Source organism: Myotis yumanensis, unplaced genomic scaffold (genome assembly GCF_028538775.1).
Source record: "Myotis yumanensis isolate MYYU_CA2020_CCGP unplaced genomic scaffold, mMyoYum1.0.hap1 SCAF_2, whole genome shotgun sequence".
Taxonomy (NCBI): Eukaryota; Metazoa; Chordata; class Mammalia; order Chiroptera; family Vespertilionidae; genus Myotis; species Myotis yumanensis.
Window position 1 is genome coordinate 216,949,309 of NW_027223753.1, and position 13,609 is coordinate 216,962,917.

The 13,609-nt window shown below is 50.4% G+C and overlaps 1 protein-coding gene across 1 annotated transcript in view; it reads left to right on the forward strand.

The window, feature by feature from the left end:
- GRIK1 (glutamate ionotropic receptor kainate type subunit 1) overlaps window positions 1-13,609 on the forward strand; it is a 120,952-nt gene that overhangs the window by 87,825 nt on the left and 19,518 nt on the right. The window contains 2 exon segments of the mRNA XM_070403807.1: window positions 42-265; window positions 10,543-10,661. Coding sequence (XP_070259908.1) covers window positions 42-265; window positions 10,543-10,661 — 343 coding nt within the window.

Consider the following 13,609-nt stretch of genomic DNA (forward strand, 5'->3'; position numbering starts at 1 on the left):
GGAGGCGGGCCCACGACGGTGACCGGGACTCCCCGTTGCAGAGGGCGGACCTGGCCGTGGCCCCGCTCACCATCACCTACGTGCGCGAGACGGTCATCGACTTCTCCAAGCCCTTCATGACCCTGGGCATCGGCATCCTCTACCGCAAGCCCCGCGGCGCCAGCCCCGGCGTCTTCTCCTTCCTCCGCCCGCTGGCGCCCGACGTCTGGGTGTGGGTGCTCCTCTCCTGCCTGGGCGTCAGCTGCGTGCTCTTCGTGGTTGCCAGGTGAGTCCGAACCCCCAAGCCGCCGCCGCAGGCTGGGTGGGCTCAGGGGGCCTGTGGGCTCCGGGGATGGATGCCTCGTCAAAGCCACTCTGTAAACGAACGCCTTCGATGTCTGTGAAGGGCCTTTTAAAAGACAAGAGGTCTGCTCATGCAGAGGCTCAGACACAAGGTGCAGAGGGTGCTGACGGCAAAGATAAGCCATTTGCTAACGGAGTTACGGGCCGTTCATGAGATCCCACAGGTGAGCGAGAGCCTGTGCCACGTACCCTTCTCCGACCGGCTTATTCGCTCAGCGTCACGCTCCCCGGGTCCCTCCATGCTGTTGCAAAGGGTAGTTCTTTCTTTTTCACCGCAGCGTAGGATTCCACTGTGTAGATGGACCACAGTTTGATGAACGGAAATAGAAGCATCAAACAGACCGTCAAACCTCAGAGGGGAGGAAGGCAGGGGCGGGGTGCGGGGGGGTAAGAGATCAACCAAAGGACTTGTGTGCGTGCACATGAGCATAACTAATGGACACAGACACTAGGGGGTGAGGGCACGTGCTGGGGGCGGGAGCGGCCGGAGAGAGGTCAGTGGGAGAAAAAGGAGACGTATGTAATACTTTAAACAATAAAGGAGTGGAATTAAAGTAAAAAAAGAAGTCATGTGCTGGGCAGGAGGGAGCGGGTGGGGGGAGTATCCACCATGACCTGCTCAGTTAGGGGTGCTGGTCAGTCGCCCAGAGGTGGTTCCCTAGAACCCTTGGGTCCGCACGCACCTTGGCCAGGTGTCCGGATCTTTGCCTGTTTATTGGGGTTGTTGTTTTATATCCTGTGTGTCTTTTGAGCAGAAATCTTGTATCAGATCCGTATTTTGCAAAGATTTTCTCCCAGGGTGTGGCTTGTCTTTTTGTTCTTTGAGCAAATTATCTCGCAGTATTGTTTAAGTTTATAAAGTCCACATGATTATTTTACTTCTTATTAAACTTCATGTACAGAACTAAAATTTTTTTAAAAGACGGTAAGAAAACAACTTTATGTCCATCTAACGTTATCGGTATTTCAGGCAAGATAGGTGTGCTCACATCTCCCTGGGATTCCGTTACAACCAAAGCAGCGGCTCAGCCGATAAATCGAAAATGTTTCAACAGGAATGTTTTTCCTGCCCGTAGACTTGAACCCTGGGATAGTCCGGTAGGCAAGGCAGAGAGAAGTTAGCGAGGAGCTGTTGTAGCCAATAGAAACACGGAATGAAACCGGACCATGACATCCTCGGGAATAAAGACAGATCCTTTCAAATGTTTGTAAAATTTACTTTTGCAAAAACATTAGAGATGAGAGAATCCTGGAAATGACTCTGGAAGGAAGCATGACTTACAGGCAGATCTGGAGGCCTGAGGTGCGTGCTGTCGCCGATGACTGGGGAGGCTGTGTCCTGAGACAACCCTGTACCTCCATTCTGCTCCACACAGTTCCTCACGGGCCTGAGCCTCTCAGGATTATGTTTCCTAAACACCTTCGGAGCCGAATTTAAAACAGCGACTTCCTCTTCCCGCTACGTCGGCAGCTGCTGTCCCTGGAGAAATCGTGCAAAACAACTGCTTTCTGTCTCCCACTCGCTTCCCATCTCTCCCATCTTCCAGCAGAGCCGGGGGCTTGTTCCCTAGTCAGTTCTTACCCCCATCCCCCCCCCCCCCCCAAGGTGTAAGAGAAGGTTTCTTCACGCTCGTCTCTGCGCTGTGCACGGCAGGGTTTGATGACTGCCGGGGGCTCTTCCCCTGGAGTAATGACAGAGAAGGTGAGACAACTCGCCCAGGTGGGCAAGGTCTGAGCTCCGCGAAGCAGACAGTCACCCTGACGAGGGGTGTTTACACCCCCAACAGGAAATGAGTCCTTCCTCCACGCCTACCACAGCGTGCCCTTCCCAAACCCAGACTGGTTCCCACATTTCGGCCAAATATTAAACTACTTTTAAATAGTGGCCAAAGCTCTCCTCCCATAGGTCTGACGTTATCGGTACTTCAGGCAAGATAGGTGTGCTCACATCTCCCTGGGATTCCGTTGGCTCAGAAGATTACATGTTGACAAAATATATAGTAATATTCCCTTTATGGTTTAACTAGAGGCCCAGTGCACAAAATTTGTGCACTCGAAGGGTCCCTCAGCCTGACCTGCGCCCTCTCACAGTCCAGGAGCCCTCGGGGGATGTCCAACTGACAGCTTAGGCAGGGAGCAGGCCTAAGCCAGCAGTCAGACATCCTTAGCACTGCCGTGGAGGCAGGAGAGGGTCCCTCCACCGCCACTGCGCTCACCAGCTATGAGCCCGGCTTCTGTCTGAGCAGTGCTCCCCCTGTGGGAGCACACTGACCACCAGGGGCAGCTCCTGCATTGAGCGTCTGCCCCCTGGTGGTCAGTGCGCATCATAGGGATCGGTGTTCTGCCGTTCCATCAGTTTGCATATTAGCCTTTTATTATATAGGATGCGGTAAATCATTGGTTCTCGGCGGGGAGAGGTTTTGTCTCCTAGAGAATCAGCTGACAACGTTCTGGAAACATTTTCTGGTTGTTACAATGGGGGTGCAGGTGGGACTGGCCCCTGGTGGGTGGGGTCCAGAGATGCTGCTAAACATCCCAAAATACCTGGGCAGCGCCCACAGCACCAGGCTGAGCGGCCACGCTGTGAGTAATTAGAGATGTTTGGGATATCAAGTTTTGTTTTTGTTTTAAATATGTTTTTATTGATCTCAGAGAGATAGAAACATCAATGATGAGCAAGAGTCACTGATTGGCTGCCTCCTGCACACCCCCCACTGGGGATCGAGCCCGCAACCCGGGCCTGTGCCCTGATCGGGAATCGAACCCTGGCCTCCTGGTTCACAGGCTGACGCTCAGCCCCTGAGCCCCGCCGGCCGGGCTGGATAACAAGTTTTCAGTGACAAGTCGCTCATCCTTGGAGACGCACGTCTCACTGTTGACTTCTGAATGAATCCGTGCGGCCCCAGAATGGCCACTGGATGAACGGGGGCCTAGGCCGTGTGCCTCCAACAGTGAACGAGAAATCTCGCGCTGGCTCTACCCCGGGCCCCAGGCTGTCGGAGACGCCAGGGACTGCCAGGCCATCCACGCGGCAGAGAGGTGAGCCCAATCCCCGCGGCTCCGCTCTGTCCTGGAGGCGACGCCCACGGTGTGAGAAAGTCATTTATTGGTCACGGGACTTGTCCCAGCTGGTGGGAGAAGACTCGTCAGCAGGATTCCCCAGCACACGGGCAGGTGCCCTGTCACACTAGACCTTCACGCGCCTCACATTGCCTGATTTTTGTCTTCAGATCATGTCAAGATGGTGGAAAATTTAGTCGTTTCCCTCCTTATTTTCCCCGTTTCTCTATAGGCTCTTGGTGACCCAGGTCCTCACATTTTCCAGCTTCGTTCTATTTCTATTAAGAAAGCAGCCTCCTCCCCCAATGCAACCATCCACCCAACAGTTCTGTTCACGGACAGCGCATTGCACACCAGCTCTCCTGTGCTTCTCTCTCTTGTGGTCACACTCGTCGATGTCTCTCTCCTGCTCACACTCATCACTGTCTCCTGCTCACACTCATCACTGTCTCCTGCTCACACTCATCGCTGTCTCCTGCTCACACTCATCGCTGTCTCCTGCTCGCACTCATCACTGTCTCCTGATCACACTCATCACTGTCTCCTGGTCACACTCATCACTGACTGTCTCCTGCTCACACTCATCGCTGTCTCCTGCTCACACTCATCACTGTCTCCTGATCACACTCATCACTGTCTCCTGGTCACACTCATCACTGTCTCCTGCTCACACTCATCGCTGTCTCTCTCCTGGTCACACTCATCACTGTCTCCTGCTCACACTCATCACTGTCTCTCTCCTGCTCACACTCATCGCTGTCTCCTGCTCACACTCATCGCTGTCTCTCTCCTGGTCACACTCATCACTGTCTCCTGCTCACACTCATCACTGTCTCCTGGTCACACTCATCACTGTCTCCTGCTCACACTCATCACTGTCTCCTGGTCACACTCATCGCTGTCTCTCTCCTGCTCACACTCATCGCTGTCTCCTGGTCACACTCATCACTGTCTCCTGGTCACACTCATCGCTGTCTCTCTCCTGCTCACACTCATCGCTGTCTCCTGGTCACACTCATCACTGTCTCCTCTCTGGTCTTGGGGAGTGAGATGTGGGCATCAGTGCAGACTTAGACAGTGGGTGGTGGACCCAGAGGGTGGCCCCCGCCCTGGCAGGTGTCCTGTCCGGTGTCTGCTCTCGGCTGCGTCCCCTTCTCCACAGCCCTGGCCCCACCCCTGGCCCCAGCCCTGCTTCTCCCAGGAGCGGCTGAGGCCCGAATGCAGTGGCTCCGCCCCTGGAGGCTCAGGGGTGAGATGGCTCCTGTCGGCTCCTCGGCCGTTTGCGTCCAGTTAGTGACAGAGAACGAAACAGTGAATCGTATCCTCGTCGTCCTCTCCAGGGAGGCGTGTGGTGTGGTTTTGAATAAATCTCCGTCCTTCTAAAGAGGAAGGATAGGGCTGGCCACTGCTTTTAGGCTAGCGCGCGCCTGGAGAGCTGCTTGCGGGGCCCTGGCCGAGCTGAGCCGAGTGCATGCAGTCACACATCAGTGGCACAAGCTGAAGGGAACGACACCAGCCCCCGTCACCTGGCCGTCACCGGGGGGCCCGTCGGGTTTGGGTTTTGTGGCTGACATTTTTTCATATTGTTTTTTGAGAAATATTCAACCTGAGAAATCATGTCTACTATCACGGACACACAATTTAAATAGATCAACAATCCAGATGTAATGTCTGCTTATATTTTATGATATGTTTGTCCTTCTTAAATGTAAACATGTTTTAAAAGTTGGTATCTGGCCAAAAAAAAAAAATCAAGAAAACCTTTGGCTGTAATGCCAAGGTGATTGCACAAACCCAGAAGCTCTATTAAAGTTCCCATAGGGCTTCCTCCTGGGCCGGCCGGCGTGGCTCAGTGGCTGAGTGTCGACCTAGGAGCCAGGAGGTCAAGTTCGACCTATGATTCGAAAGGTCATGGTTCAATTCCCGGTCGGGGCACATGCCCGGGTTGTGGGCTCGATCTCCAGTGTGGGGCGTGCAGGAGGCAGCCGATCCATGATTCTCTCTCATCATTGATGTTTCTCTCCCGCCCCCCCCCCCCCCCGCCCCACCTCTCTCTTCCTCTCTGAAATAAATAAAAATATATTTTTTTAAAAAGAAAAAGAAAATTATATTAGTTGTTCAGTTGTGAGGGCGAAGTAAGAAATCCTGAGGCAAGACCCGGCTGGATTCAGAGAGGGGAGTGGTGGGCTCGCCCTCGGAGCTTGGGCGGGGATGCCGGTCCCAGCGCCTGCTTCCGGCTTCGCCGTCTGATTAGAAAAACGCCTGCTGCTGAGCACACAGCCTGCTCCTGGATTGCGATTAATATTTTTAAATCACGGCACAGGCGGCCGTGGTGCTGTCTGAGTAACGGCGTCTTCACTCGCCTTTGCTTCCATTAGCAGGTTCATTAACACGGGTGTTCACTTCGTCACTCAGCCAACGGCCCTGGTTAGAAAGTGTGTAAATTCAAATCGTAATTATGCTGCTGAAACTAATTAAAATGTATCGCCTGCCATGGTGGCTCCGAGCTGCGTGGGACCACTCCAGGCGCAGTGCGGGGCAGGCGCAGGGAGGGCCGTGCCATTACCATGGGGTAACCCGTGAGGCTTCCCGTCACCCCAGCACCTGGGGAGCAGACACCGCGCTTTCCAAAGGGTCTGGGCTTCGAGGACCCCCTTCTTGAGGAGGGGCGCCTGCCGGCTCCCTATGAGCCCTGCCTGTGGCTGCTGGTAACGGATTCACCGAAGCCCTGAGCTCCCGGGGCCCCACCCACAGAGGCTGAGCTCCTGGCTGGGGCCCCCCATGTGCCCCCCTCAGCGAGATGGCCTTTCAGGGCCCCTTCTCACATAGCAGGGGCGCCCTGGCCCGAGGCAGAGCCCCCTAGCCCCCCACCCCCCGCTAAGAACGGCCGCATTTTCAATCACTGTCCCGTCACTTCGTGCAGCACCTGCTAATGTCTCCAGAAAAGGAAGTGCCTCTTGGCGAGATAACCCCAAAAACAACCACCGAGCAGGACTTCCTGTGGGCTCCAGCCGTCAGACAGGATTAGAAAATCGAGGAAAACCTGTGATGTTCCCCAGGTTTTCATGGTGACATTTCAGAAATACCCAGATGCCCCCTTCCCTACAGATGAGGAAACTGAGGCCCGAGATGTGAAGTGACTGTGCAGTCAGCTTCCTCATGGGGGTTGGCGATCGGTGACTAAGCCCTTAGTGCTGGAAACAGTTACAATAAAAACAGTTACCATAGCAACAGTTACAATAGCTACAGTTACCATAGCAACAGTTACGATAGCAACAGTTACAATAGAAACAGTTACATTAGAAACAGTTACATTAGAAACAGTTACATTAGCAACAGTTACAATAGAAACAGTTACAATAGAAACAGTTACATTAGCAACAGTTACAATAGCAACAGTTACAATAGCAACAGTTACGATAGCAACAGTTACCATAGCAACAGTTACAATAGCAACAGTTACAATAGAAACAGTTACAATAACAACAGTTACAATAGCAACAGTTACAATAGAAACAGTTACATTAGAAACAGTTACAATAGAAACAGTTACATTAGAAACAGTTACAATTGAAACAGTTACATTAGAAACAGTTACATTAGAAACAGTTACATTAGCAACAGTTACAATAGAAACAGTTACATTAGAAACAGTTACATTAGAAACAGTTACATTAGAAACAGTTACATTAGCAACAGTTACATTAGAAACAGTTACATTAGAAACAGTTACATTAGCAACAGTTACATTAGAAACAGTTACATTAGAAACAGTTACATTAGAAACAGTTACATTAGCAACAGTTACATTAGAAACAGTTACATTAGAAACAGTTACATTAGCAACAGTTACATTAGAAACAGTTACATTAGAAACAGTTACATTAGCAACAGTTACATTAGCAACAGTTACATTAGAAACAGTTACATTAGCAACAGTCACAATAGCAACAGTCACAATAGAAACAGTCACAATAGAAACAGTTACATTAGAAACAGTTACATTAGAAACAGTTACATTAGCAACAGTTATATTAGCAACAGTCACAATAGCAACAGTCACAATAGAAACAGTCACAATAGAAACAGTTACATTAGAAACAGTTACATTAGAAACAGTTACATTAGCAACAGTCACAATAGCAACAGTCACAATAGAAACAGTTACAATAACAACAGTTACAATAGAAACAGTTACATTAGAAACAGTTACATTAGAAACAGTTACATTAGAAACAGTTACATTAGAAACAGTTACATTAGAAACAGTTACATTAGCAACAGTTACAATAGAAACAGTTACATTAGAAACAGTTACATTAGAAACAGTTACATTAGAAACAGTTACATTAGCAACAGTTACATTAGAAACAGTTACATTAGAAACAGTTACATTAGCAACAGTTACATTAGAAACAGTTACATTAGAAACAGTTACATTAGCAACAGTTACATTAGAAACAGTTACATTAGAAACAGTTACATTAGCAACAGTTACATTAGCAACAGTTACATTAGAAACAGTTACATTAGAAACAGTTACATTAGAAACAGTTACATTAGAAACTTACATTAGAAACAGTTACATTAGCAACAGTTACATTAGCAACAGTTACATTAGAAACAGTTACATTAGCAACAGTCACAATAGCAACAGTCACAATAGAAACAGTCACAATAGAAACAGTTACATTAGAAACAGTTACATTAGAAACAGTTACATTAGCAACAGTTATATTAGCAACAGTCACAATAGCAACAGTCACAATAGAAACAGTCACAATAGAAACAGTTACATTAGAAACAGTTACATTAGAAACAGTTACATTAGCAACAGTCACAATAGCAACAGTCACAATAGAAACAGTTACAATAACAACAGTTACAATAGAAACAGTTACATTAGAAACAGTTACATTAGAAACAGTTACATTAGAAACAGTTACATTAGAAACAGTTACATTAGAAACAGTTACATTAGCAACAGTTACAATAGCAACAGTTACATTAGAAACAGTTACATTAGCAACAGTTACATTAGCAACAGTCACAATAGAAACAGTTACAATAACAACAGTTACAATAGCAACAGTTACATTAGAAACAGTTACATTAGCAACAGTTACATTAGAAACAGTTACAATTGAAACAGTTACATTAGAAACAGTTACATTAGAAACAGTTACATTAGAAACAGTTACATTAGCAACAGTTACATTAGAAACAGTTACATTAGAAACAGTTACATTAGAAACAGTTACATTAGCAACAGTTACATTAGAAACAGTTACATTAGAAACAGTTACATTAGAAACAGTTACATTAGAAACAGTTACAATAGAAACAGTTACATTAGCAACAGTTACATTAGAAACAGTTACAATTGAAACAGTTACATTAGAAACAGTTACATTAGAAACAGTTACATTAGAAACAGTTACAATAGAAACAGTTACATTAGCAACAGTTACATTAGAAACAGTTACAATTGAAACAGTTACATTAGAAACAGTTACATTAGAAACAGTTACATTAGCGACAGTTACATTAGAGACAGTTACATTAGCAACAGTTACAATAGAAACAGTTACATTAGAAACAGTTACAATAGAAACAGTTACATTAGAAACAGTTACAATAGAAACAGTTACATTAGAAACAGTTACATTAGCAACAGTTACAATAGAAACAGTTACATTAGAAACAGTTACAATAGAAACAGTTACATTAGAAACAGTTACAATAGAAACAGTTACATTAGAAACAGTTACAATAGAAACAGTTACATTAGAAACAGTTACAATAGAAACAGTTACATTAGAAACAGTTACAATAGAAACAGTTACATTAGAAACAGTTACATTAGCAACAGTTACATTAGAAACAGTTACATTAGCAACAGTTACATTAGAAACAGTTACATTAGAAACAGTTACATTAGAAACAGTTACATTAGAAACAGTTACATTAGCAACAGTTACATTAGCAACAGTTACATTAGAAACAGTTACATTAGAAACAGTCACAATAGAAACAGTTACATTAGCAACAGTTACATTAGCAACAGTCACAATAGAAACAGTTACATTAGAAACAGTTACATTAGCAACAGTTACAATAGAAACAGTTACAATAGAAACAGTTACATTAGAAACAGTTACAATAGAAACAGTTACATTAGAAACAGTTACATTAGCAACAGTTACAATAGAAACAGTTACATTAGAAACAGTTACAATAGAAACAGTTACATTAGAAACAGTTACAATAGAAACAGTTACATTAGAAACAGTTACATTAGCAACAGTTACATTAGAAACAGTTACATTAGCAACAGTTCCATTAGAAACAGTTACATTAGCAACAGTTACATTAGAAACAGCAGAGGAGGAGGTTCTGAGCCCCACACACCATGGGAGCCGGGACCAAGGACCCCTCTGAGGTGGGGGGTGGGTGCAGAAAGTTTAAACGTTGCCTCTCCGGTGAAGGGTGTGACTGTTTCCATGACTACACACAAACAGGTAATACAGCCCAGACCCAGACCTGCCTGTTGCTGGCTACTTGAGTTCCACCTCGCAGCCCCTCGGGTGCCCTAAACTCGCTAGACCACGTGGGTTCCTTTTAAGCTTCTGTCCATGGACGCCTGGGAGGCAGGTCCCTGGTCCTCCTCCCACACACGCGGTGCCTTCACATTGTAGTTGGCGCGACCAGGTGTGTGGTAGCTTCCCTACTCGGTGGGGTAAATTCTTGGGATGAGTGAACCTTTCTTTAAATAAAAATTTTTTAATATTTTTATTGATTTAAGAAAGGATGGGAGAGGGAGAGAGAGAAACATCAATGATGAGAGAGAATCATTGATCAGCTGCCTCCTGCACGCCCCACCCTGGGGATCCAGCCTGCAACCCGGGCCTGTGCCCTGACCGGGAATCGAACCCTGACCTCCTGGGTCATGGGTCAGCTCAGCTGCTGAGCCAGTTTGGAAAGTATAGAGTGTCTGAAGGCTGCTCTGCAGTTGCCCCCAGAGCTGTGGCTGCTATTGGGGTGAGGCTGTCGTCACTCATTCACTAGCTGTTGGGGTTTGGGCCTCCTTGGGCAGGTCTTGTTTCTCCGTCGCTGACGCCGTCTCCGTTAACTTCACAGGTTCACGCCCTACGAGTGGTACAACCCCCACCCGTGCAGCCCTGACCCGGACGTGGTGGAGAACAGCTTCACTTTGCTGAACAGCGTCTGGTTCGGAGTTGGAGCCCTCATGCAGCAAGGTACTCGCTGCCCCCCGGCCCCACGCACCCATGCAGGTAAACCCCCGAGACGCCCCCACGCACCCACAGTCCGTGGCGTCCATGCAGGTAAACCCCCAAGACGCCCCCACGCACCCACAGTCCGTGGCGTCCATGCAGGTAAACCCCCGAGACGCCCCCACGCACCCACAGTCCGTGCCGTCCATGCAGGTAAACCCCCAAGACGCCCCCACGCACCCACAGTCCGTGCCGTCCATGTAGGTAAACCCTGAGACACCCCCCCACGCACCCACAGTCCGTGGCGTCCATGCAGGTAAACCCCCGAGATGCCCCCACGTACCCACAGTCTGTGGGCATCCATCCTGGTAAACCCCAAGACGCCCCCCCCCCGCACCCACAGTCCGTGGCGTCCATGCAGGTAAACCCCGAGACGCCCCCCATGCACCCACAGTCTGTGGGCGTCCATCCTGGTAAACCCCGGAGAGCAGAGGGTCAGGGGGCACTGCCTGGGACAGGAGACCTAGAATCAGGCCTAGAAACAGCGGAGCCCGAGATGTGGCTCCGGGGACCTCTCTGCTGAGCCGGAAGTAAGACTCCTGTGAGGCTGAGGACGGATTTTCCTGGAGGGGAGGGAAAACCAGCGCCTGCAGAATCGTTTACAAATCTGCACAGATGGCGGCACGAGTCTTCTCCTTTTCACCGTAACCCGCCCGTCGGAGGTCTGAGAGGGAACTGGAGCCTTTGACAAATAAGACGACTTCCATTCTTCCTAAAACCATCACCTAATTGCCATCCGACAAACTACGGGATTCATCTTAGCTCCCAGGTGACACTCTGCCAGCTCCCTCACCTGGTAACCATAGCAACAGTCGCCGAGAAGGGTGGGGACATCCAACTCCAGCCACAGAAAAGCCATATGTGTCACCCATGTTGATTGGGGGGGCGGGGGGGGGGGGGGGTCTAAGCCCTGGAAGGAGGCTGGCTCCTCCTGGTTGTGTGACGGACGTGCATGTCTATGGCTGGAGGTGGACGTCCCCAACGCCGAAGGGAAGGAGGGGCCCTGCCCTCTTGGGAAGCAACTGGTGCATCGGATGGACCATACAGACGGGCTCACAGCGCACACACGCCCGTGACCGCCTCTGTCCTACAAGAGCGCCCGCCGCCCCCCACGCCTCCCGCCTGCTCTCCCGTGGAGTCCACCATCACCCGCAGCAAACTCGGGCGACCCCGGGTCCATGACCTCCAGCCCCCAGACGCCGCCTGTTCTCTGAGAAGCTGAGAGCACCCGGTGACACGGGCCCGCGGACGGGTGTGGTGCTGGCGGCTGGCGGTCCGTCCATCCCGTGTGGCACCGCGCCAGGCGGCTCCCTCCGTGCCGACCACGGCGCCCTCCCTCGTGGGCAGGAGCCTGGCGTTGCCCCGGATCAGAAACCGTCCGATGCGTTTCCTTTGACTGTGACGCCCAGATGTTCTCTTTCCCGCAGAGAGTTGGGCGGGACTGGCTGTGCCGTCGCCCATCCCACCCTCATCCCACCTCCACGGACGCTGCCCTGACCGGTGCTGTTTTCCCAGCGCCGTCCTCTCGGGCTCTGAGCTCGCACTCCGTCTCCTGGGAAGGAGGCCCCGGCCGAGGGTCTCAGAAAACGTCGACGCCGTGAACGTCCCAAAATTTCGTGAAAGTAACAGACACGATGGAATGTTGAGAAATTGCCATCCTGGCCGCCTCCCGGGTTAAGTGCAATCGGAGTGGTTTCCTACTGATGGCTTCTAATTCCCAGGACTTTTTATCCCAAGTATCACCTCGAACTTGAAGTGTCACCGACGTGAGTTTATGGTATTTTATTGCACGTCAGCTGTTGGCTGCCGCCTGTCGTCCAGCTTCGCTGCCGTATCGCACAGTTTCACACAGTTACACACAGTTTCACGGACGTGAAGCCTTATCCCTATAAACACATCCAGACGGCATGAGGGTGCGTTTGCAGCCGGAGACCTACACCTCCAACCTGAGAAAACATCTTTATTAACTCCCTGCTTCTCCCACGGCGACCTTACGGAAGAAATGGTATTTTAATGATGACCCACTGGCGAGCGAACACCCTGTCCACGGCCACGGGGCTGGGAAGTCAATTAAGTGCAAAAATGAAGCAGGAGGCCCCCCACCCCTCCACCCCCACCCCCACCCCGGCACAGAAACCCCATCAAACCCGAGGTGCAAACAGCAGCAGCTGTTCCACCGGGTCCCAGGGGGCGACTTCTTGGAAACAATTACAAACCTGAGGACTATCAGCCCCAGGTCCAGACAGAAAAACACAGGGAGGGAACGCAGGCAGCGAAGCGTTCGCTTATTTCACTGAACGAGAATAGCGCCTGGAGGTGACGATGGGGGCGGGGCGCGGGAACACAGGGCCTCTGCCCACCTCGACTGCTGGCTGAGCTGAGCTGCTGGCCAGGGGAGCAGTGCCTGTGCCCGCCCGAGGAGAGACGCGCGGGCCGACGCGTGCGCTTGTAGCTCAGCTCCCAGCTCCTCTCTCCAGCGCTGACTGCCAGGCGTGGAGACGCCAGCACAACGGGAGGAGGATTCCCCAACCCAGAGGCTCTGCCTGCCGAGGGCTAACCCTCCGGGACGCTTGGACTCGGGGCTTAAATGGTCGCATGCGCAAGACGCCTCCGGGTTTTGGAGGAAACGCTAAGCGCAGAACCGACGGTGAACTGTAGGCAAGCGGGTCGGCCAGAACCATCCAGGAGCCGGTGCTGGGGTGAGCCCTGCGGGGAGAGAGAGCAACATCCATGATGAGGGAGAATCACGGACTGGCTGCCTCCTGCACGCCCCCCACTGGGGCTCAAGCCCGAAGCCCGGGCCTGTGCCCTGACCGGGAATCGAACCCTGACCTCCTGGTTCACAGGTCGACGCTCAGCCGCTGAGCCCCGCCGGCCTGAGCCCGAGAATGTCCATAGATGTTTGTCCTCTT